At 35.0% G+C, this 27,499-nt stretch overlaps 1 protein-coding gene across 1 annotated transcript in view; it reads left to right on the top strand.

Moving 5' to 3' along the window:
• The first annotated feature begins 19,011 nt into the window (after positions 1-19,011).
• The window catches only part of LOC149541065 (glutamate receptor 3.4-like), a 61,820-nt gene continuing 53,332 nt past the window's right edge, over positions 19,012-27,499 (top strand). Inside the window, exon 1 of the mRNA XM_089802057.1 lies at positions 19,012-20,055. Coding sequence (XP_089658183.1) covers positions 19,779-20,055 — 277 coding nt within the window. The 5' untranslated portion in view covers positions 19,012-19,778. The remainder of the gene's footprint in view (positions 20,056-27,499) is intronic.

Genomic DNA, 27,499 nt, shown 5'->3' with positions numbered 1-27,499 from the left:
TGGGATGTTCTAAATTGATCACACAAGAAACTAATTAATTTTGACTCAATAATATCGAGCTTATCCATGAAGGGGTCTTTGGAGAAATTTTTATATGAGGTATCCTCAATGTTTGAATTTGTACACTAGTATAAGTGTAAAACTAGTAGCTAATATGAGTAATTAGTGTCAACTCTAGAATAATGCATATAATCTCTTGTAATATTTTGAGTATCAATCATGGGGGCAACAAGATTGCCTAACATTGCTATTAAAGAATCCATATTTTGAATGCCTAGATCTGAGGTTAAAGTGGTGACGTGATTTGGATGGACAACCCCAACATTGGAAGATGAGGGGGGAAACATTGGGGTGAACTTCAAACCTGATGCAAGAGCATCTTGGGTTCTTGGTAATCATTCATTGTCTTTAAGGAATTTCCTTTTTGATCTATTGAAGTTCCTTGTCTTAGGTAGATTTTCATATGTATGAAAAAAGATTTGTCACTTGTTGTTTTCACAAGTTATACCTATGATAATGCTTCTTTAGGTGTTGTGGATTGTGTGATTTAACACATTCTTGGTGACTAGTTTTTTTCTTCATTTCATTGGTTCAATGTTTATATCAATTTGACTGGTTTACTATGTCCATCATTTTAACAAGCACATTCTTCATTCACTAGTCCAATTGTGTTAATTGGTTTGATTAACAAGGATTGTAGCGAAATAACCTATTTGATGAGGTTGAATGACACAGATCTCAAGGTAGACCTATGCATGGGTGAATTGGTTGCTAGATCACTCTCAGTGAATTACCTTACTATATATTGTAATAATTTGGATTTGGACTGACCAATCTAATACATTTTTCTTGGGATATGTAATGTTTGAATGATGACCTATGGTAGTTATGTGTATAAATTTAGGGCTTGTGATCGTGAAGAGTAGTTAAGAAAGAAAGAGGGGATTAGGATCGAGGAAACATGTTTTTAAAATCTCTATAGGTGGTTAGGTCTTGGATAGATCTAGGAATGGATATGTTTGAGTTTAATGTGTAATGATTGTAGCCTATAATACCTTACAATCTGACACATTATATGATCATTTCATATAATTAGATCTCTGGTGAATAAAATATGGTTTCTTAATTGTATCTTGATGTATTTTCTTTATGTGACTCTTTTATAAAAGGATTTAACATCTCCTTTAGGGGTTCTACATCGTTGAGATAGATCAAGTGGTATTAGAGTTGTAGGTTCCTTCCTTGGTGAATTGATTAATAATTTGAGGAAGTTTCAGTTGAGATCTCAAAGATAGCTCTAAGATAAATCAAAGGTATTATGGATGAAAGTTTTAGTGCCTTAAAGAGACAAGTATAGGCATTTTAAGATGAAATACAAAAATTAATTGCATCAAATGTTAGTCAAGATAGCGGTGAATAATTTAAAGAAGAAGAAGCATTAGATAAATTTGTAGAAGATGACATGGAACCAAAGGAGGAAATTTTTTTTGAAGCTTGTGTCTAAGATAGGAAAGAGACTAAAAATAAAATATTTGAATTTTTGTGCTTGCTTTAAACCAATGTATTTTCTTGATTGGATTAATGAGATGGAAGAATACTTTGGGTATGAAGAAGTAGAGGATCTTGATTAGATTCACTCCATAAAGAGTGAACTGAAAGGGCATACAATTATTTGGTGGAGACAAGTTAAATTGGAAATAAATAATAGTGGCAAGGAGAATATTTTTTAGTGGTATCAAATGGTTGAAAAGTAGAAAAGGAAATTCATATTGGTTGATTATGAATTATAAGTGTTCAAGAAGATGCAATCATTGAAACAAGATGGAAAATTAGTACATGAATATACTAGTTAAGGAGTTCTACAAAATCATGATTAGGGTTAGTCATTTAGAAACTAATAAGGAAAAGGTTGCTAGGTATATCTTTGTTTTGAGACCTAGTGTTCGAGAGGAACTACTTAAAATTTTAATGGTAATGATCAAAGATGCTTATCAGATGACAATAAGAACTAACAAAAAGCTGAATAAGTGATTTGAGTGAAGGCAAAGTAAGCAAACCCAAAGTGGTAAAATGAGCATATTATCTTTTGGGAGTAACATGGTGAATATTCCTAAGAAAACAAGGGAAGGATCTTGTAATAGTAAGAGCATGAAAGGTTACAATGACAAACAAAAAAGAAGAGGTGAATTCAAGGGTACTTAATTTTAGTTTGATGAAATAGAGGATAGGAATTTTTAGTGTCCAAAGAGAAGGATTGCACATTTGGATAGAGAGACCGATTTAGAAAGGATACATTAAGCATTGTTGAGGATATTATCACTGGAAGAACTTCTACATACATTGATGAACAGGTCCAAAACCTTGTTAAAGCTAGATTCTAGTGTAAAGATAAGGTATGTAATATTATTCCTGATAGAATTTCCACTAACTTCTTTAGAGTAAATACGTGGTAAATGAATCATTTATCCAAGGTCCAAGTGTACAAATAAAACTTTTTAGCATTGCAACTTATACTTATGCATCCATTGATCATTCAATATCTTAAACATATGCATATTGTTGTCCTAGGTCAAAATAACTTTGTAGAAATGTAAACTATCATGCCCAAATTTTACAAGGCAAAACACAACCAACAATTTATTTATTATTATTTAAATCAATTGTTGATTATTTATTATTTCCAAACTCCTACAATGTATTACCCGACATACAATTTATCAACAACTTCCTGCACTTTTACTAATTGAAGGATACCTCAAACTATTTCAAAGTGATTATGTTCAAATGTTCTAAATCTATAGATTTACATAGCCACAAGAGGTATATATGTTATTTTATATATTTTAATATATCCTAAGTTAATATTATTATTAAATACCTACTTATTAACACATATCCAACATAATACTCAACCCACATAAAAAGGATCATATTGAATATATTTATATTTAATTGCTAAACTACGACAATCTTCAAAATTATCACTGTCTAATGATACCCTAACTAACCCCATATCCCAACTACAAATCATACCCGTACTGTTTAATAAATAAAAATAAAAGAAAATAAAATAAACCCAAATAATTACTAACCTACATTCCCATCCCTTCCTAACTTACTAATTTTTAATCTAATCAACACCCTAGTTCTTTACCACCTACTAATACCACTAAAACCACTAACCTTCCTTAATACTATCCATTAATCCCATTTCCATGCTTATACTACTTACACGTGCCTTCCCTCAACTCCTAAGTGCATGCACTACCCCAAGTGCATCTACCTAGGTCTTTCTAATCCTAGGCACCCTGGCTAGGATAAGATCACATCAGAAGGATGGGGTCATGTGCCTTAGAAGGCATTTGATTTTTCAAGTGGGAGAGGATGGTTTGGGGAGATGTACGCACATTTCCATCCCCTTCACACGTGTGGTGTTTTTAGCTAGGATTCCTCCTCTCTTTTCAAAAGGGTTCACTTCCATGCATTGGGGTATTACAAAGCATTTCATTCTTCTTTTATTGTCTCACATGAATCAGTGGGTACATTGCTTTTTGAATTATGATTTCCTTTTGATTATGACCATGTTTTGATTGATTAGTCAAGGTATTATATCTTTTCTTTTAGTTAGGGAGATTGTTATATTAGTTTTCTATATGAGAGATTCTAAAGAATATTCCCTTATGATTATTTTATTACTCTGTATTTGGGAGTGGAGTTGTTTCTCACTCCCAATACATTTTCTAGAGAGCTTATTTCCCTCTTCCAGCCTAGTGTTTTGGCTCACATAGTTTGTTTTTCCATTGCTCTTCTCATGTGTAATCACCTAATTCATTTTACTCTCTAGTAGGGTGCTAAGATTTTAAATTAAATGTTAAAGCTAACCTCCCATTAAGTGGTTATGAAGTGTATTATTTAGTTAGCTATGAGAGAATACAAAGATGATGCAGATTAGCTTAGGATGTATATTTTGGAATTTATATCTACATGACTTAAGAGATCTATATAAGATGTGTAAATCAACAATTTAACTAAGGGACTCATTAGCTCATTTCAACACAAGTTCATTGTAACTAAGGAATTATTTATATATTGAGCTAGGAGCATTACCAATATCTTCCACGAAATCAAACATACTTGAATGCATTTCCTCATGATATTATATTCAATCTATATTGAAATAACATCAATTACACAATTACATGATTTTCAATGAATACAATGGAATAAATTTCTTGCAATGATTTCATGATACATTACAACAAAACCTATCAATGTCAGTTCAAGACTTCTCTTCATGGACATGCAAATGAAATAATCAATGATATAAATGAAGGTTTCAACTTTCAAATTCATTATACAAATGACATATCCTTTCCTTGCTACTATGCATTAATTAATTGCAACAACATGAATAAGATGGAGAAAAATTCTCCAATACACATACAAGCACAATGATAGGTTTTCTTCTTCAAGGAACATCTACAAGATGATTATTCCAAGATTTTTCCCTTGCTCCCTTGTGGAAACAAATCTATAAATACATCACAACAAAATAACAAAAACCATGGGTACTCTGCTCCCAACCATAGGCCTCCAAGAGACCACCCCCGAGCTCGGGGAACAAGGCTCAACTGGGTTTTGTTCCAATCTTACAAATGCATACACATCACATTACAACATTTAGCAATTCTATCCCAAGGATATTTCACAATGGTTCACCTATGGAACCATGAACATAGGGTGAAGGTGTGCTTTTCAAATCGAGACTTGCCATATCAAACAATACTTGCAATAAACAATTTCCGTGCCCTTTCAGGGCTTTCACAAAATGAACAATTCCATGCCCTTTTGGGGCTTTCACAATCATCCTCTGAAATACACTACCATCAACTGTAGCTCCCTTGGAGCACGTATTTCATAAAAATCCCTCTATACACCATACTTCCCTTATCACCCCCAACAAGGTATGAATTAATATGGCATACAATGGAGCCCATACTCCAAGGTTCTCAATACATTTCCAAGCCCAACTAACCCATTCACCCTAGACTTATCCTCCCTTCCCAAAGGGTGAGTGAAGTCCTTACACCCATAAACAACATACATAACAAAATGGAGAAACAAAGAGAAAATCAAATGCAACAATAAATTTCATCTCAACCCCACAATACCACAGTATTCCCACAACATGGAACACCATTCAAACATTTACATGAGTACTACATCACAATACAAAACCATGAATTCTACTTACAATATGAACTCACACTCCTTCATCCTCATGAATGCAATGCCATTATGCAAGTTTGAAGAAAAATACTACATGGGCAAAAAAGAAAGAAACCAACTTTGAATCCTTTTGTAAAATGGTGATGAATGGTTGTAGAAGAGTTCCCTCCTAGTTTCCAAAACCTAAGAGTCTCTAAAATTAGAGAGTGGGTAGACAAGCCCCTAATTTTATCCCAAGTCCTCTCGAAAGGATCTCCAAAACCCCCACTATCTAAAAATGGTCATAACATAAGCTTCCTTTACTTACAACATTGTCTCTTTCTATAAATCTAGCCTTGAACAACTAAAAATGTTGTGGAAGGAGTGATGTGACACTCTTAATTTCGAATTTCTTTGAAAATGACTTGTTTGGAGGGTTCCCAAGGTCATCTAGGCCTACTAAAGGTTAAATTTAGACCCCCAACTCATAGTACTATCATGTGGGCACTTATTTTTCACCAAGGTAACCCACTAGGGCCACTTTTTGATCCCCAAAAGTTAATGGAAAGTTGGAATTCGAATTTCCCTTGATGGAGACTTCTCCTAACACTCTACCATAAGAGGTTAACTTGGGTACTGCCTTGGGTTAGGTTTAGGTTAGGTGACATTTTCTAAAAACCCTAAATGATAATTCACCAACACATGGACAACACAAGTGTCAAGTGACACAATAAAATAACACATTACATTTATAGTGACATGTCTCTAATTATATATATGAATTAAACTATTGCACACACATACAAATTCACATTTACAAAACAAAATACATTTCAATGAGGTTTGAATCTTTTCCACCGATTCAACCTTGGCTATGTCATGTTTACAGTGGTTTGAGCCTTGGTTCCCCATAAAACTCCATGGTTAAAATTCTACACACTACAGTCGAGCATCAGTAGTCCAAGAAAATCATATAAGCAATATATATATATATATATATATATATATATATATATATATATATATGTATATGTCTATATATATATATATATATATGTATATGTCTATATATATATATATATATATATATATAGACATATACATATATATATATACATATATATATGTATATATATGTATATATATACATATGTATGTATACATATGTATATATATACATATACATATGTATATATATACATATGTATATGTATACATATATACATATGTATACATATACATATGTATATATATACATATGTATATGTATATATATACATATGTATATGTATACATATGTATATATATATATATGTATATGTATATATATATATATATGTATATGTATATAGATATATATATGTGTGTATATATATGTATGTATATATATATATATATATATATATATATATATATATATATATATATAAGTGTAATAAATCACTTTCACATTCAACATTAGGCTTGCATATTTCATCTTTTCCAACTAACTTTCCCTTTTCTAATCATTTTTGTATAAAACATTCAAAACGTTAAAATATCAAATCTACATATCCACTTACATTGACACACTTAAATCTACATTCCTAACATAATACACCATGATCATTCTTATCTACTCCAAATGAAAAACCAACTTACATACATCAATGTAGGATTCAAATGGAAAATAAATAATTAAATTATTCACATTAACAATAATGATATATGAATTATAACCCCAAATACACAATTATGCTAAAACATAAGTAATTAGCATCACATAGAAACCATGTCTGATAACCAAAGTATCACAATTAATCTATCAAATTAGTATCATTATGGCCTATAGAACATCACATGGAATCATCACATAGTCTAGAGGATCCAAAATATCAATGTCTATAAAATTTCCTAAACAACAACACATGAGATCATCACATTGTCCAAATGAGAAAAATATCACTACCCTCCAATAAACAAATACAACATAAATAATTTACACTTGAATCTCACATAATGTTTAATTCCTTTCCATTTTAGAATCCTTCTATCTAGTGCACATCCTTCTTGTCATACTCCCTTTTCAAATTATTTATTTAGGATTTAATATTACTAAATCATCCCATTATTATCCTGAGATGAGGCATAATCCTAGATTTACTTAACTAATAAAAATTCATACTAGTTATGTCATCGTAGATTTGGTAAATTTTTATAGCATTTGGGGTAGATGAGAACAACTTCAACCAACATATCTAGCTCGCCTATTTATTTTAGTTAAACTGTAGTTAAATTTCTATCACAATTAAATCATCTACTCTCTCGAACATCTATAAAAGTAACTCGAACTTACATTTTTTTTAGTTATCATTTCCATATAGATATTCCATACTCACCATAGTATATCACTATAACATTTTACCACATGTAGCACATTAATTTATCTTAACACCTAACATTATGTTATCGCATTATGGTGTTCTAATTCCTCAATGAAAATTCCCATGAAGGTATATGTAAGACCATTGTTACCAAAATATCCTTTAGATTTGAACAACTATGGTTTTATTTAATGCATAAGAGGAGGGGTCTTACACCCTCCCCCATAAGGATTTGACTTCCTCTTGGAAGTCGGCCAAGATTTTAGAAGGTATGCCTCGACCAAGATTCTAGAAGGTATGCCTCATAATGGTTGTAGAAGAGTTCCCTCCCAGCTTCCAAACCCTATGAGTCTCTAAAATTAGAGAGTGGGTAGACAACCGCCTAATTTCATCCCAATTCCTCTAAAAAGGATCTCCAAAATGCCCACTATCTAAAAATGGTCATAACATAAGCTTCCTTTACTTACACCATTGTCTCTTTCTATAAGTGTAGCCTTGAACAACTAAAAAGGTTGTGGAAGGAGTCATGTGACACTCTTAATTTCGAATTTCTTTGAAAGTGACTTGTTTGGAGGGTTCCCAAGGTCATCTAGGCCTACTAAAGATTAAATTTAGACTCTGAACCCATACTACTATCATGTGGGCACTTATTTTTCACCAAGGTAACCCCCTAGGACCAATTTTTGATCCCCAAAAGTTAATGGAAAGATGGAATTCGAATTTCCCTTGATGGAGACTTCTCCTTACACTCTACCATAAGAGGTTAACTTGGGCACTGCCTTGTTTTTTAGGTTTAGGTTAGGTGACTTTTGCCCAAAACCCTAAATGATAAGTCATCAACACATGGACAACACAAGTGTCAAGTGACACAATAAAACAACACATTACATTTATAGTGGCATGTCTCTAATTATATATTTGAATTAAACTATTGCATACACATACAAATTCATGTTTACAAAACAAAACACATTTCAACAAGGTTTGAATCTTTTCCACCGATTCAACCTTGGCTATGTCGTTTTACAATAGTTTGAGCCTTGGTTACCCATTAAACCCCATGGTTAAAATCTCGCACATTACACTCGAGCATCAGTAGTCCAAGAAAATCATATAAGCAATATATAAATAAGTGTAATGAATCACTTTCACATTCAACATTAGGCTTGCATATTTCATCTTTTCCAACTAAATTTTCGTTTTCTAATCCTTTTCATATAAAATATTCAAAACATTAAAATATCAAATCTACATATCCACTTTCATTGACACACTTAAATCTACATTCCTAACATAATACACCATGATCATTCTTATCTACTCCAAATGAAAAATCAACCTACATACACCAATGTAGGATTCAAATGAAAAATAGATAAATAAATTATTCACATTAACAATAATGATATATGAATTTAAACCCAAATACACAATTATGCTAAAACATAAGTAATTAGCATCACATGGAAACTGTGTTTGATAACCAAAGTATCACAATTAATGTATCAAATTAGTATCAACATGGCCTATAAAACATAAGGTAGTTGGATAAGCATGTCTTAAATAACATCACATGGAATCATCACATAACCTAGAGGATCCAAAATGTCAATGTCTATAAAATTTCCTAAACAACAACACATGAGATCATCACATCATCCAAATGAGAAAAATATCACTGCGCTCCAATAAAAAAATACAACATAAATAATTTACACAAGAATCTCACATAATGTTTAATTCCTTTCCATTTTAGAATCCTTCCATCTAGTGCACATTCTTATTGTCATACTCTCTTTTCAAAATAATTATTTATGATTTAATATTACTAAATCATCCCATTATTATTCTGAGATGAGGCATAATCCTAGATTTACTTAAGTCAACTAATCAAAATTCATACTAGTTATGTCATCATAGATTTGGTAATTGTTTATAGCATCTGGGATAGATGAGAACAACTTCAATCAACATATCTAGCTCACCTATTTATTTTAGTTAAGCTCTAGTTCAATTTTTATCACGATTAAATCATCTAGTCTCTCAAGCATCTATGAAAGTCACCCAAACTTACATTTGTTTTTAGTTATCATTCCCATATAGATAATCCATTATCACCATAGTATATCACTATAACATTTTACCACATGTAGCACATTAATTTATCTTAACACCTAACATTATGTTATCACATTATGATGTTCTAATTTCTCAATAAAAATTCCCATGAACGTATATGTAAGACCACTGTTACCAAAATATCCTTTGGATTTGAACAACTATGGTTTTATTTAATGCATAAGAGGAGGGGTCTTACATAAACATGCAATACCACAAAATCAATCACACATTTTGACACAAAGTTTTTACGTGGAAACCCAATTTGGGAAAAACCACCAGTAACATGCTACCAATTTTCACTCTTTTGAAGTGAGCTTTGTGAGGAGCCAACCTTGTTAAAGGTTATAATGCACATTGTTAAATGTAACTTGATTAAAGGATTTTGATCACCCTGTTAGGAGTGAGCCTTGTTAAAGGAATTTATAACATTCCATTAAAATGTCACCCCATTAACAAATTTATTAACGACTGTTAGGTCAATCTTAATCCAAAGGATTTATCCAAACTAATATAGTTGTTAAAAAGTAAAAACAAGACTTGATCTGATAACAATAACAACTCACTTGCAAATTACAAATCTCAAATTTATCCTCCATTCTACTTGCCATTCATCCTCTTCATCTCTAATTTTTTTTTCACTCTTCAAGCCTCCATCACCTTAAGCCTTCTTGCTTTGTATGCCAACTATAGACTCTTCTATTCGGCCACCATATGAAACAACACCCTAGATTTCTTATATTCCTTAGGTTCTCACACATGACAACTTGCTTCTAGCCCGTTATCTCAATAAATAGAGAACTTAGATCTTTTTTCTCCTAACCACAATCATCCATTCTAGGGTTAGGTTAGATTCATTGAATTTTCCCATCTTTCCATTTTATTCCCTCCTAGAAAATTCCTCTACAATCCTCTTTTAATTCACCTCAAAATGGTTAATCTTGAATTTTGTGCCACCAACTCATCATATTAATCTTCCACATGCTTCACACAATTCAAGAAATCAACTTTGTCAGCTCAGAGTCATCAACTCTTCAATCTAACTCAATTTACTAGCACTCAGTAATAACACTCTATTTGCTCGACAAACACTATCTTCCAATGCTTAGCCAACATTAGATTGCGCGATATCCACTAAGTCTTTATTGGTGCTCGACACATATTAAATTTATTCACTCGACACCAACTAGATTTCTCTTGCTTGACTCATACTAACGTACTGCTCGAATTCCACTAATTTTCTTCTTGGCCTGAACTAACTTTGCTCAACTTGCACTATTTGCTTGTCCAAACTTGGTAGATACATTTCTTTACTTAGCCTACTTATAGTCTTTTCTTAAGTATCCTTTCATTATATCCTTAAGTAGATAAATAATACACTATATCATCAATTTCTTGCTTGGTCTTAGTGCTCCTTTTATACACCAAATAACTCAACTTTTCTCTAGGTTCCCTTGTTATCCTTTCTTTTCAAATCCTCTTCATCAATCAATCCATTGATAGCATTCAAACCAAAGTAAGCAATTGTCTCACCAACAAGTAGTAGGTTTGACATCAGGGACAAAATAATGATTGTTTCATGATAGGTTTCATCAATCTTCTTCACTTCAACAATAATGAATTTTGAAAGGAGAAGACAATCTCATCCATATCTGGTTAGTTATTTACAAGATGATTCAAAGGATAAATTCATCGAGAAATGTCTACTTAGTTTCATGATTGGAGCTTATCGTGATGAGATATTATGTGATGTATTGCCTAAGATTTTTCACCTATTGTTTGGTAGGCTATGGAAGTTAGACAAGAATATATTTTTTTATGGTTATGCTAATACTTTTGTATTGAGACAAGGAGGTTCTAGACATAAGTTATTTACCTTTGTAGAATAAAGGGGATGAATGATGTGGCATCATTAGGATTTTTCCACTTTATGATTTCAAGCATTAGATTCTTAAGGTTGAGGAGATAGTTGAGGAACATAATATTCTTAACAAACTTAAGGAGGTTAAGGTACAATTGGATTATTTGACTTCATTAGTTCAAGAAATAATGAGAATTAAAAAAAAATGATGTTATACTAGAATACAAAGGGATCTGAAGGACATGTCCAATGTGGTATATATGAATCATAATAGTAGAAGAAGATTGTAAAAGGTTTATAACTGTTGGAAATATATGATAGGCTAAGTTATTGAGAGGGGAGGGGTGAATCAGTAACCAATAAAACTTAATCTTTATTTACCAATTAATCCTTCAATTGTATTTTGATCTAATGCATGCATGAAAAAATGAAAGCATTAAAACATTCATAACACTTTGACACACAATATGGTGACCTAGAAACCTTCCAAATAGAAAGTAAAACTGGGGCAGGGATGAAACCCACAAGCTTTAGTACTGCAGAATAAAGTTGGCATGTTAAGGCTTACAATGATCACTTCTGATGATCTACCCTGTTAGGAGCAATAAGGACTACTAGGTGTACCTTGTGAAAGGATTTACAAAACATATAATGAAGAATGCACTTGATAAAAGAGATTTATAAAAGATTGTTAAGTCTACCTTGTGAAAGAATTTAATTGTTCCACATGTTAGGATAAACCAGTGGTTGATCTCTGATCTGTAACTATGATTTGCTAAATGAGATACCCTTTGAGTGTAATGATCACCTTTCTATGATAGATAAATCTTTGTTGCTCCTTATACTGCTTGTAGCTTTTTACTTCACACTTTTTCTTCTTACTACTTGTTACATGCTTATTTGGATGTGATACAATACATTACATATATACCAATCTAAATTACAAATCATCAAAGTTGGCTACAATACAAGTTTCACCAAAATACACAAAGTCATACCAACTACCAAAACTTGGGTTCTGAAGACTAACTCAGTGAGGTTCTGATTCTCGGCAACCATTGCCAACACTCGACATTGTCATGCACTCGGTAGACATAGAAGGTCGGTCCATATTGGTCACTTCCAAGTAGTCTGAACTCAGTTTGCACTAGTAACTCGGTGAACACTACAAAACTTGGCATATAAATGGAATCACTTGGTTGAAACTACATAGCTTGGTCAATGCTATTATTGTGAGCTCGGTATAAACTAAATCACTTGGTTGACACTATATGGCTCAATGAACACTAGATTCACATTGCTAAATCTATGAACTTGATAACCACTGTAGAACTTGATTTGCACTAATAAACTCGGTAAACCTTATGAAGCTTGGTTTACATTGATAATCACCAACTTGGTGTAACTACTAGGTGCAAATTGAATATTATTCCTAAAACTCGGTAGAGCCTAAATTACATGGTTAACACTATTAACTGTACAATAAGCTCAGTAGCTGATATCTGTTTGAATAAGTGTGTCACTAAGAGACAAATTTGACTGAAATGTCAACAATCTCCCCCTTGGTATAAATGAAAAAAAAACTTATCAATCAGAATTGAATTCTCAATAAGTTCAAAACAATCTTTATTCTCCATCCTATTTCTTCAACTCAGTAAAGTACTTTGTTTTTTATTTTTTTTTAAATTGCTTTTGTAAGAGATGTTTATCTGAATAATGCTCCCCCATACATATATATTCCGTATACATTATATACATCTTCTCATCTTCTCCCTTTTACATCTTTTATTACATCTTCTCCCCCTTTATCCTTTACATGATATATACATCTACATCTTCTCCCCTTTTTGACATAAATGTCAAAGGTGCATTCTATATGGCTATTCCAAAATGTGACAAGAAATCAGAATGTATCGTAAGAATTAAAAACATTGTCTTGTCCCAATTTTCTTACAACACCTTATTTGCATGCAATGCAATCTGCACTTGTGTTGATAATTCTATCATGTGGTCAGTAATGGAGAAGTTGTTATCATGGATGAGGGTCTTAGTAGGTGCAATATGTTTCTACAATGCATCCATGTTTGGGAGAATCATGCCTTGTATATCTACTAGTGTACATCTTATTCTAGCTTCTTCCCTTAGCAATTTTTCATGTATATCAGTTAGAAATCTAATTTTTGTATAGTGAGCAGAAGTGTAGCTCGAGTCAAGTGACAACTGGTGTGCACTTGCCTTCAGATCTTCATCTATCTTGGTGAGTTTATCTTTAATTTCCTGTGTGAAAATATATGTGTCATAGAGTTTTCCAAATGGAGAAGTCACATTGTTGGCAGAGGTTTCTAGTGAGCCTAGAATAGTAGACAAGTCTACTTGTTGTATGGAAATCTTTTGTGCTACTAGTTCCAATACTTTATTTTCAATTTTCTTCTCTACTCTTTGCAACAATTTCTCTTGTCCATTCAAATCTTCATTGAATTTTTGGGCCACTTCTGCTAGTTGAGCCAAAATAGGTTGAGAAGTGTCAACCTCAGTGCTGAGTGCCTCTGCAAGAATGTTCTTTACATCTTCAAGCACTTGAAACTCTCTGTTTCTTTCTTCTCTAAGCCTCTGTTGCTTAGCTTTCTTTTGTAGTAGCTCTCCTACTATATGCATTTGATCAGAATTTAGATTGGCGATATCCCAATTTGGGATAACTATATCCTCATCAAGATCATTGTGTTCTTCCTCATCTTTGCCTTTGCTAAAAAAATTTGTACTCAGTTGAGGCTTGGTCTCAACTATCTTTGTACTTATTATTTACATGCTCGAAATGGAAATAATGGTAGAAATAGGACTAGCAGTAAAAGTAGATATTGCACTTATTGAGGAAATACCTTAATGCTAAGAGACCAAAATTGATGGAGGAGGAAGTACTGACTACTCGATAGATGAAGTGCCGATCACTTCTATCAATGAATATTGAGTTGAACAAGTGCAAAGATTGGTTGAGTGCTTGTATTAGTAGTGTTTGACACAACCAACTCGACAATAGTTTTCTCTAAGCTAGATGGCTTTGAAGCTTTGCTTAGAGAATGAGGAAGTGAGGAAGTGAAGATGTAATGACTTCACATACAATCATGTCATCTAGATCAACATGAACCATTTGATCCTAATCACCCAAAATATCTTTCAATGTATTGAATTCTTGATTCAAAGAAGAAATTGAGTCATGTAACATCTCTTCAACACCTGTAATATGTTCAATAACTTTGACTGCATCTTTGATGACCTAAACTCCTTTGTAGAAAACTTATCCAAACCAAGTCTTTGTCACTTCAATTATCCATTTTTTCTAAGCTATTTGAGACATGGTGACTATATGTTGTAAAGACTGCCAACAGATGACCTCAATCAGATGAGTAACCTCTTGCTTAAACTGATTCTTCTTCTCCCAAAGCTCATGATTTCTTTTAGACACATTGGTAAGTGCATCTTGGGTACCTTGCAAATACCCCATCTATGATTATTTACCAAATTCAATTTTGGTGAACTTGTAATCTGAATGGGTAAGATCCTCAATTAGTTTATTTGCCAAAGGTTCTACAATTTCTGCAAACTTAGTCTTTTCAGAATCCAAAACAATCCTTGAAATAACCTTGTGTTTCAAAGATTTACACTTAGTTTTTTTAATATAAAGATTGTCTGGAGGTACTATGACCTTTCTTCTCCTCATAGTGAGTTTCCCCAACCATTCGAGAAAACTAAAACCCTCATTTGTTTAAATAGGGATAATGGCCACCACATACATTGATCTTGATTGTACTTTCCTTATGATTATGCATGATTTAGTTTGCACGACTGAATTCATGGGTGCATGATGAGAAGATTCTTCATGAACATTTCAAAACCAACATGACATGAATTTGAACAAATGGACAAAGATAAGTCAAAATATACAACAAAATAACAAAGTAAGCAAGAAAAGACAAACAAAATTGAAATCTTCTACGTACTTGGAGCTCAAAGAGCCAAATGTGGAAGAGAAAGAGGTTGGAATGAAAGACTTTGCTCCAAATTTGATTTTTTCAAACAAATATTTGACTATTTCAAACCTTGTAAATGTAATCCTCCAATGGGCATTTTTACATGTAGATGCAAAACATGACTCTTTACACCTCCAAATACAAAAAGCATTTGAGAAAACTCATGTATTTGGGTAAAAACATCCCCTTCAAAAGCATAAGTATGATTTTTGCATGAATGATAAAAAATGTGGATTCCAAATGCAAGAATATGCATAAAAAGCTAAAAAAAAAAAAACCCTTGTTGATGGATTTCTTGGCTTGGAAAGGAAGATTTCTAGATGTTTTTGCTAAAAATGTGCCTTCCAAATGTCAAAGCATGAGTTATTTTTGGCTTTGAGATGCAAAATAGTGGTCTCCAATAACATTTGCATGAGTTAAAATGTCTAAACACACTTTATGGAGGAATTTACATGTTCAAAATGCATACCGATGAGGATTGGGAAATCAAATCACACTCTCTATGGGTAAACACATATTTAAAAATGCATGTAAACAGAGTTGGAGATGTAAATCACTCTCCTAGCCCTATTGCATGTTTAAAAATATTTAGTACACATTATCCTTTGTATGCTTTTGGTCTTGGAAGACAAAATCGTGGACTTGGGATGCATTTACATGCATGAGAGTGCAAAATCACACTCTCCATAGAGCATTACATGTAACACACAGTATATAAAAATTTATTTCTATGCAAATCACACCCTTGGATGACCGTTACATGTTTTAAGAACTTAGTTTTTATTTGCCCAAGTTCATAAATTGCCTTACTAGTGCAAATCACACTTTCAAGAGATAATTACATGTAAAGTGATTTACATGTAAAGGGGATTTTTCATGTAAACTGGACTCTAAGAAGTCCATTACTTGAATTTCTAAGCCAAAATCATACTCTAGGAATGCATTTGCATGAAAACATGTAAATTGAGTTTGCATGACTTAAAATATCAATTAAGCACATGTTTAATTGATTTTTGAGTCAACATTACTTAATTGGGTCAAAAAGAATATTTACATTATATAGTTTATATATCATGTAAAAATATTATTTCAAAAAATGATATTTAACTTAGATGTTTTAAAATAAAACATAAAGTGTAACTCTCAAAAATAAATTAAACTATATAGTTGACAAAGTTAAGTGAAAAGTTTAAAAACAACTCAAAATGAAAATATATCAATCAAAAAGTGCTTTATAGTCGCTTAAGTGATAGAGTAACTTAAAAACATAACAAAAAGTCAATTTATGTTATATTTTTCAAATGTGAATTTCAACATTAAAATATAACATTATATTTTAAATATACAATTGCATCTCGAGAGTCCACCTTTTGGGTACCTAAATAATCATATCTTTTGACTGCCAAGCTCGATTAAGCCCTAAGATATATCGAATCAAAGGGGAAATCGAAAGCAGGGATTTGACAAAATCAAAAGACTAAAGACAACTAAACACACACTAAAAAATGAAAAAAAAAGGACGTTAAGGCTTCAAAAATCAAGCACAAGCTTAATAAAATGAAAAATGAAAAGAACTTGACTAAAACCTTCAATGTTAGCCAATTAAATATTGAATTATATCAGTGAAATGTGAAACTAAGTTGACAAAGTTTCATACTATTACCTAGATTTTGTGGTGACAAAATGAAGGACAACTTCCTAGATGATATTTTCATCACAATTTGAAAATTTACTACATGATTTATAGAAATAAGTAGAAAACCTAAATGTGGGTTTATATGTTTAACATAGATTTGAGGCATGTGTTTTCTCACAAGTATGGCGTTGATTTGTTTGTGGTATTGCCAATATAGGATAAATGATGATACTTGAGCGAGTTCCAACATTGCATCAATGGTTGTGAGCTTAATGTTGTTAGTACAATGATGACTACCTATAATTGAATGAAATGTATTTTTAGTTGTAAAAAAAAAATCAATGATGTGATGCAACATGAACTCTCCAAGTATGGGTACCTTTTTTGTACAACCACTGGTTTCACTTTTTATTTGGGCTGTTTGGACAACTCGATAAAAAATATGGTGTTCTGGCATCATAAGTGAAGATGTGGACTTAAAACCTAAGTTATTAGTTATGATTTTCTCTAATAATAAAAAACAACATCGACATGAGTTTTATTACAACAGAAGTGTTCTTGAAGAAGTTGCAGAGTATGAATACCTTGGCATCGATTTCAACAAAAAACTAAGCTGGTCTAGTTGCAAGCATAAAAGGACATTAGGTGGGTGGAAGACTTTTTATGCTCTTTAGAACAGGTGCCGTGAAGCGGAGTTGTGGGATTGAAAAACTATTCAAACCTTGTTCGGTCTCCTTGTGCTGCTGGTTGTTCTTTACGAGAGTGAATTATGGGCCAGCAACACTACTATAGCATAATGGAAACAAATCGAAGGAATCCAAAAGCGTTTGATCACAAGCAAATTTAAAATCAAAAGCATTGTTTCATATGATATCATGCTAAGTGAAATGGGGGCTGCTCCTATCGAGGCACTTGCTATGGTTCGCCTTTTAAGCTATCTAAAAAGAATCGAAAAAATGGAAGAGGATAGATGGCCTAAAGTTGTCTTTAGTGAGACACTATGTAATTGAAAAAGGACATGGATGCAAAAAAACATCAAATGGATGAGTAAATGGAATATTCAATTCAATATGTGCCCCCACAAATAATAAAGAAATAAAGGTCTTTGTTATGGATAAATTCTACAAGAGAAATTGGGGAGGTGAGATCGGGAGGAAGAAAATATATTATATAAATGAGTTCAACCCCACTCGTGATCAACTTCAAAAAGCGTAAATAGGAGCCAACATTTCTTGGAGGGCTAAAATTCTTATTGCGTAGCTAAGAACCAACTCTCACCAACTTTGTTGTGAGACCGGGTGTTGGAAGAGGCCAAAGGAGGCTTGGGAAGAGAGAATTTATAGATTCTACAATTCTGGGAAAGTGGAAACTGAACAACACTTTATTTTAGAATGTGAGGCCTACAAGGACAGTAGAGATAAATTTGCGGATACTATATGTGATAGTTCTTGGCATAACCTATTCAACGAAGAGTACATTGAGCAATTGGGTGGCCTCATCATCATCCTACACAAGAAACGAACGAAGCTACTTAAGTCTGCTTAAGTTGTCTTGCTGTCCCATAGGCTATTTTTAGCCTCGAGGATGTTAAAATTTTATCTATCATTTATCTATCTATCTATCTAAGCAGATGACTTATTAAGTAAGTTGAAGTAAAAAATTAAAAGTGATTTAAAAATGTGTAATTTTGGTAAGTGCAAAGTTAAGATGTCGAGTATAGGTCCTCCCTATATATCTTCTATTGCTGTTGCTGACTGAAGAGAAGATGAAAACACAAACAAAATAGAGAAGATCCGTCATATGCATAGAAGAAAATTGGACCCTTTCGCGTGCTTAAAACCCTTCAGAGGACCCCGCGCGCTGTTCTCGCTGAGCAATCAGACCCACTTCCTTTGCCTTAAAAGACTTTCTGCTTCAAAACGGCACGCCGGAGATCGACGTTCATCGTTAAAGCCCTAAGGCAGCGGCTGAGATCATTCACAGACTACAGTCAATTTTTCTTTTGCTTGCATGCATGTAAACAATAATAAGAAATCACATTTAACGTGTGGAACGTGGAAAAAGAACAGAAAGCGTAATGCGGGCGGAATGCGGAATGTGGAACGTGAATTCTCATTTCAAGCAAACTTTGTGTTTTAGCTTCTCAAGAACAGCCAACACAATGGGTTCAGTACGGCTTTTCTGTCTTTTCGTTTCTTCTCAAGGAGGCCTGTTGAAAAAAGTTAAAAGAAATATTATCAGCCTCAAAGCAACCGTTTCCATTTACGATTCATACATAAATGAGCTTTTGAGTTTATATGTGATATCGATCAAGCCCACATATTAGAAAAACAAGATTTCCTTGTGGAGATTGTCCAAGTCTCGTTACACGACCAAAAAGGGAAAACGTCTGTCTTTCGGGTTCTCTATAAATTTTTTGATGCGAAGGAAATAATAAATTTTAGGGGATTTCCCGAACGATATTCACTTGGTTTTCATTTATGGTATCGGTTTTTGCCTCACCAAACAGAAGCTCTTTCAGTGGCTACTAATTACTGAGTTGGCGAACAAGAATATTTTTTTCCCTCATGATGAATGTGGTGGCATTTCTGGGATTGGGTTTTGCCGTCATTGTTATTTTCCCTGATTGGGTATGCTTCTGCTTAGCCCAAAATGGGGATAGACCCTCTACTGTGAACGTCGGTGCTCTTGTAGCCTATAATTCCACTATTGGGAGAGTGGCCAAAAAGGCCATCGAATTGGCCGTAGAAGATGTTAACAACGACGGAACTTTGCTCAATGGAACGCAGCTCGTGCTCAACATGATAGACTCCAATTGCAGTGCTTTCATTGGCACTGCAGCAGGTATGTTAAGTTCTCTAGCTTGGAGTTCACTATGGAATATTATATGTACAAAACTGGAATAAAGTCGTTGCTTTCTATTTGAAGCACTGAATTGAAGAGAATCTAAGATAATATTGCAACTATTTGTAAGCTGTTTGCCAAATTGATAATATGAAACTTCGTAATTATTGGATCAAGAAAGAGCTGTACCTTTAGGCATCTAAGCACCGAAAACTTCTAATATTAGGAGAATAGCGGCAGAGTTTCATTTACTCTGTGACAGCAACGAATAAGTAGTAGCATCCCAAAACTGCCCTCCTTCGCCCCCTCTTTCAGTTGCAAAAGATGAGAAGGAAGCATAAATGAAACAGTGAAACCCAAAAGTCAGAAATTGTGTTTGGGCGCCTATGAATTTGTGCTGTTTGTTGGTACTTAAACATAGACTTCTTGACTCTGGACAGGTGAGGCTTTCACTTATTAACATTCCCGGTGTGAGCTTGGCTTATCAAGAAGATCGTTATCATGGCAAACTCACCTATTACTGTCACGAAGTGGATCTAATGGCTTTGGGATTTGCCCTCAATTGTAGGAGCTGTAAGAGGCTAATGGTCTCACTAAAAAGGCTTTGCCTTATTAAATTGAGCACTCACTCAAAGATAGACCTGCTCGTGGATTTTCAGCGAAACACAAATGGAAGACAATTATGTTACAGACAATTTAGCGTAAAATCTCAGATCTCTTATTCTCCTCTGCAGAAACCAGGACCAATGAAGTCTTTGACTAGAATTTTTTTATAGAACAGAATAGTTGGCGTGTGTATTTATGGCATAAATAAAAACTAATGCATAACAATACCGTGAATCTTGCCAGGCTGAGCTGCAGCCACTCTAATACAAATTCATATACATTCGACCAACTCAGAAATTTTATGTGGATTACATGTGAATTGATACAATTGGTCATTTGCAAACAATATTTGCCATATTTGGTACTTCTCTGTCCAATATGTTCCTCCGTCGAATTTTTCTTTCAATAACTCCCGGTTCCACACACAGCTCTGAATTTTATGTCTATAAAAAACCTTATAAACTGCTGTTCTCAAACATTCTCGGTCATCCCTTACGCCCCAAAGCAACAATTATGTTCCAAACCAGCAAATCTGTTACAAAGCAGTAATTATGTTGTATCCTCCCACTTCTTTGTTTCCCCGAAGCTTTATTTCACTTCCAGTTCTGCACAGCTATATCCTTTATCTTTATTTGTTTTGCTCAGCAAAGAAATCTCCTCTGTTTTCTTTATTCTTCTGTGCGGCTGTATATTTCCTTCCTCATGCAGCAGCAAAACTTCCCTGTTCTCCTCTACTTCGCACACACTGTCCAAGAGTGCTCACCTCTTCTTTTACTATCCTTTTCCACGGTTAGACTTGTCTGGATCTGTCTCTGTCCCATTACTTCCTCTTATATTTTATTTGATCCTTATATTTATTTTTTTATTCTAAGAATGCTACACTATTCAATTTGGTTGGCTAGAAAACAAAGAAAACAAATTTTAATTTTTTTTTTATCAAAATTATTTTGATGCTCCCACATCAGATACGCTAGGTAGGAAATTTATGAGCATAGCTCCCAAAGTGGAGTTGAGTAATTTAATCACTCCTCCAACTTGAATCAACCTGCAACAAACTCCATCTTTAGGGCAATCTTTCATCATTCAAAAATATTTCATTTCAGTTGTTTGAATAAGAGTTGTCTTAATGCAAAGTTACTTTCTGTGGAGGCTTGCTACTTAGTAAGTCGTTTGAACTCGGAATGTCCTAATTTCAAAGGTGGATGCTCATCTTGGATATATCAGCCTACTAGTTGAGGCTTAGTGCCAATCATGCATATTCATGGATTTATTGCAGATTTTTGGTGTGCAATTTTGTTTACAAACTTCAGGCTCATCGTTGAAGGCCTAAATGTGCCTGGATGAGGCCCAAAAACTTGATAGATGGGCGCTTGTGTGGATTTGAGCCTACAGATCAGAAGCTAAGGATTCTGAAAAGTGGTTATAATAGCCAATCAGAGCAACGGTTCAAGAGTTTTGTCCTTCGGAAGTTGGGCCGACCAAAACTTCCAAAATAAATTTCAAAAATGTATTTGGCCAACTGTATATGTATTGTTAGGGTCTGTAGGCCCTAGGTATTAAGTTCCAGTGTCTAGAACCTTTTTGGGCAGCATAAAATTGCATATTTAAGAAATGCCCCAACATTGTCTAGGACAACTCTGGGTGATAGTTTGCAACTTTGTCTTGAAGATTATTGTAATGAAGTCGCCAATGTGGGTTAGCATATTTTAATTCTAGATTTTGTAATTCCACAATTGCGGCGATAATAAGAAGCTCATATTTTGTTCTCGCAAATTGTTGTTACTTCTTTGTTTTTGATATGTGTTTAAGGTATTAAGGGGAGCACCTTTCATCATTGTGTCTTCTTTTTACTTGTGCTCTTTTAGCTCTTTATCATGGGTTCTATTGCAAAATTAACTCCACATAACTATGCTACGTGGAAATATAAAATATGGGAAGAGTTATTAATGAAAGGTTTAAATTCTTATGTGGATGATTCATTTAAACAGCCTACTGATGATGCTGATAAAGATTCAATAGTTTCTTGGCAAATAGAACAATCTCAATCTTTAGGAACCTTGCTAAGACATACATCAGATGTAGTCAAATATCATATCAAAAACATCAGCAATGCTAAAGAAGCTTGGGATAAACTTGTAGACTATATGGTGAAGGAGATGAGGATATGGCACACACCACCGAGGAAAATCTTCTCCAATTCCATCCTAGGAACTTTGACACCATATAAGATTATCTCAACAAAGTCAGTGAATATAGAGCACAACTTGTAGATTGTGGTGAACCCATTAAGAGTAGGAAGTTGGTTAATCATTTGTCGAAACATCTTCCTCCAGAATCTGCAACTTTTGTTTCAAGTTACCAAATTGATCAGTTGACCATGGGAGATGCCTTTACTAAGCCTTCATTTGAGTCATTTGCACAAATGTTGGTCTTAGAACAAGATAAGTTGATGAGCATGGAGATTCTCAAGTCTTCAAAGTCTAAGGCATTGGTAGCTAATAAAGGTAATCAAGGTGGCAAGAATTCCAACAAGAAGCAAAAGTAGTGTAAGGTCTAATCACAAGATGAGACACTATAGTCTTCCTCCTCACGACAAGGCGAGTCTTTTTCCAACAATAATAAGAAGGGGAATGACTTCAACAAGAAGGAGAAACTAATTTGTGCATACTGCAAGAAGCCTAATCATGATGGAGCATCATTGCAAGGATAAGCGAATTGATGAGTTGACAAACATAATCAAGAAGCACAACATCAATTTGCGAAATGGTTGCAAGGATAAGGGGTCATCATCTACCACTTGAAAAGTTAGAGGTTGGTGACAAGTACAAATAATTGGAGGATTGGGTTTTTGACTCAGGTGCTACACATTATATGGTTACTTCAAAGAAGCATATTTTTTTCTTTGAAACCATTCAAGGTACCTCACATCTATGATGAAGATGATACATAAGTAGAAGTTGAAGGAAAAGGGGATGTTGAGATGGACAATGGAGTTTTCAAAGATGTTCTTCATGTTCACATCCTTAACACCAACCTCCTTTCAATCTACCAAATTACTCACTATGGATGTGAAAACAAAGTGGAGTCCCTTTTAGATTTAGTTATGGTAAAAAATCTTAAGGATGATGAAATGTTCCAGACCTCCCCTGGTAAATAGACGATTGAATAATGGTGTGAATGCCCTGTAGGAGAGGGTTGTACGGTTGGTGTATGGAGTAGAAATGAGGGATGTTTGCTTGGGAGTCCGTACGGAAGACCACAAAGGCCGTACGATGAGAATAACTAAGCCGTACGGTGAGGAAGGATGATGGCATTTGATGGGCGTACGGTGAGCAGGTGACTAGCAGTACGGTGGAGATTGTCCAGGTCATACAGGGGAAGTGGGCAGCTGTACGTTGAGGATAGATGTCGTGCGGAGACTGGACAATGGTTTGTGTAGTCCGTACAAGGAAATAAGAGGCCATACGGTGGTGTATGAAGGCCATATGACTGAACTAGAAGATTGTATGGTAGACAGGAAACATAGCCGTACAATGACAGTTGGGTAATGGGGATGGAGGGATGAATGAGGGGCTGTACGGTCAAGTAGTGAGCAGTACGGAAGAAGACAGGAAGCCACACAAATAGGTATCCGAGTCCAATACGGAATACAATCTAATTCATACACAAAACACAATAGTTCTTGATAAAACTCACGCAATAATAGAGATTTGAATGCGAATAATAATTGCCGAAAGATGGTGCTCCGATTTGCCAGATCCGAGTGAAGTAATACATGCAACAACGGAATAGGGTGAGGGTTGAATCCCACTGAAACCGGAAGAGCCAAATAGGGAAGATCTTTCACTTCCAAAATGGAAAATTACAGAGAACTCCAATAGGAACTCACTGTACAAAGAAATATAATCCAAAGCATGCCTACAGACTTCCTGCAAGCCATGCTTAAATACCCGTTGGGAAACCTTTTTGAGGGTGTACAAAGGTAGCCAACAGCGACACAAACTAGGGAAACAAAAATACAAATGGGTCCGAGATACATTAAATCAATCGGCTCGTTACAAAAGTTTACTTTATTATTTATTTTATAACGGGAACATTACAGTCCTCCCATCCCAAAGTTTGCTTGTCCTCAAGCAAATGTAATGCCGGGTCCTAGAGCATGTGCTTGCCTTCCCACATTGCGTTGTCTAACGGTAGGTGTCACTAGCGTACCGAGTATTCCTTTACAGTGCGGTTCCGTAGGGTCTTTTCATGTACTTCGAGGATCTTAGCTAGTTCCAAAATGAGCTTTCTTTCTTCGTTGAGTGGCGGAAGGTCGGTAGCAATTGTGTCGTGTTGCCCTATGGCTTTCTTCAGACAAAAAACATGGAAGACATTATGATTGCGGCTTCCGTCCAGAAGTTCCACTTCGTATGCTACTTCAATGCGATGAACCACGCGATAGGGGCCCTAAAATCGTGGCTTCAATTTTTCCTTTCCAATTCCCTTTAATGAAGATTGTCGGTATGGCTGGAGCCTGAGATAGACCAGATTCCCCACTTCGAAACTCCTCTCGATTCTGTGTTTGTCGGCATACATCTTCTGTTGATTTTGTGCTCGTTGTAGGTTTTCTTTCAAGCACCTCAGTATATCCTGTCCCTCCTGAAGCCAGTCCCTCGCCCTTGGTGCACGACTATCACCCAGAACTATGTTAATGAAGGAGAGGGGTTCGTACCTGTGTAGAGCTTTGAATGGTGCCATTCCGATGGACATGTGGTACGTGGTATTGTAGCAATATTCTCCCAGATGGATCCATTTTACCCACGCTTGCTGTTGTGCCGAAACATAGTTCCGGAGGTAGCTTTCAAGCCATTTGTTTACAATCTCTGTTTATTCGTCTGTCTGCGGGTGGTAACTCGTACTTGGCGATAGTTGTATCCCTGCCATCTAAAACAGTTTTGTCCAAAAGATACTGATGAATCATCCATCCCGATCACTGATGATGTTTCAGGGTAACCCGTGCAAACAGAAGACTTCTTTAAAGAACAGATTGGCAACTTGTGCGGCCTGAAGGTCGGAGGGGATGGCAAAGAAATGTGCGTATTTTGTCAATTTGTCAACCACCACGAAAATACAATCCTTTCTGTTCACCTTGGGAAGCCCTGTTATGAAATCCATCGATATACTTTCCCACTTACATTCGGGAATTGGCAAAGGTTGTAGCAGCCCAACAGGTAGAGTATGTTCGGACTTGTTCTGCTGGCAGACCATACACTCTCTTACATATTGTAACACGTTCCCTTTGAGTCCTTTCCATGAAAACCTCCCTCGAAGACTTCTGTAAGTTTTGAGGAAACCCAGGTGTCCAGCTAGGGGTGAGTCGTGTATTTCCTTCAAGATTTTCTGCTTTAGTTTGGATTCTGGCACCAAATATATCCAGTTTTTATACTAGATGATGTCATCCACCACTTTGTACCGATCATCGTGAGTGTGGCCATCCATTATTTCACAGGCAAATGTGTTTTTGGAATATTCCACTAACAAATGTGCCTTCCAGTCCGCTGAAATCTAGTCTAGTGAGCAGATGGTGGGTTTTCGGGACAAGGCATCTGCAACTACATTGTTCTTCCCTTTCACATATTCAATGTCAAAATCAAAAGCTTGAACTTTGCTTACCCATTTTTGTTGCCATTCATTCAAGTCTCGTTGCTCTAGAAAATATCTTAGACTTGTGATTTGTACAGACCACAAACTTGGCACCTACTAGATACTGTCAGAACTTGGTTAGCGCATGTACGATGGCTAACATTTCTTTGTCGTAGATGGAATATAGGCGTTCTGCTGGCATAAGCTTCTTGTTCTCATAAGTGATGGGATGTCCATCTTGCATGAATACCGCTCCAATGCCTTCCTCGGACGCGTCGCACTCCAAAATGAACGATCGAGTGAAATCAGGTAGTACGGGACAAGTGCTCATGGCCTCCTTCAGCTTATCAAAGGTGAGTTGTGCCTTTTCATTCCACTGGAAAGACCCCTTCTTTGTTAGATCCGTTAAGGGTGTGCTGAGCTAAGAGAATCCTTTAACGAACCTCTTGTAGTAACTGCACAGTTCGAAGAATCCTCGCAAGTCCGTGAGTGATTTTGGGGGAGGTCAGTCAAGGATAGCTTGAATCTTCTCCTGATGCACTTGAACTCCGTATTTACTGACATGCCCCAAGTACAATATTTCTGTCATATCAAATTCACATTTGGACTGCTTGGCAAACAAGGACTGTTCCTCCATGATACTTAGAACTTCATTCAAATGCTTCAGGCGCTCCTCCCATGTCCTGCTATAAATAAGAAGATTATCAAAGAATACTAATAAATACTTACGCAATTGTTTGTTGAAGATGCGGTTGATGCAAGATTGAAATGTAGCAGGTGCATTGGTCAATCCGAACGGCATGACCAGAAACTCATAATGTCCGTAATGACAATGGAAAGCCGTCTTCTTCACATCTTCCCTCATGCGGATCTGATGGTATCTAGAACAGAGATCTATTTTTGAAAAATAGACAGTGCCATGCAATTCATCCACCAACTCATCTATCCTTGGAATGGGATATTTGTTCTTTATTGTTTTTTTGTTCAATGCGCGGTAGTCCACACACATGTGCATTGTCCCGTCCTTTTTGACCAAGACCATAGATGATGCGAACGGGCTAGAACTAGGACGGATCCATCCTTTCTCTAGCAATTCCTGAATTATCCTTTCGATCTCATCTTTGAATTTCTTGGGATGGCGGTATGATGTGGTTACGATCGACTTTGCCCCTGATTCCAACTCGATAGTGTGTTCAAACCCTCGATGAGGTGG

The sequence above is a fragment of the Cupressus sempervirens genome, chromosome 9 (genome assembly GCF_028749045.1).
Source record: "Cupressus sempervirens isolate cs-2001-9-10 chromosome 9, ASM2874904v1, whole genome shotgun sequence".
NCBI lineage: Eukaryota > Viridiplantae > Streptophyta > Pinopsida > Cupressales > Cupressaceae > Cupressus > Cupressus sempervirens.
Note: the sequence above shows the minus strand (reverse complement) of the source record. Positions and strands in the feature narration are given on the sequence as shown.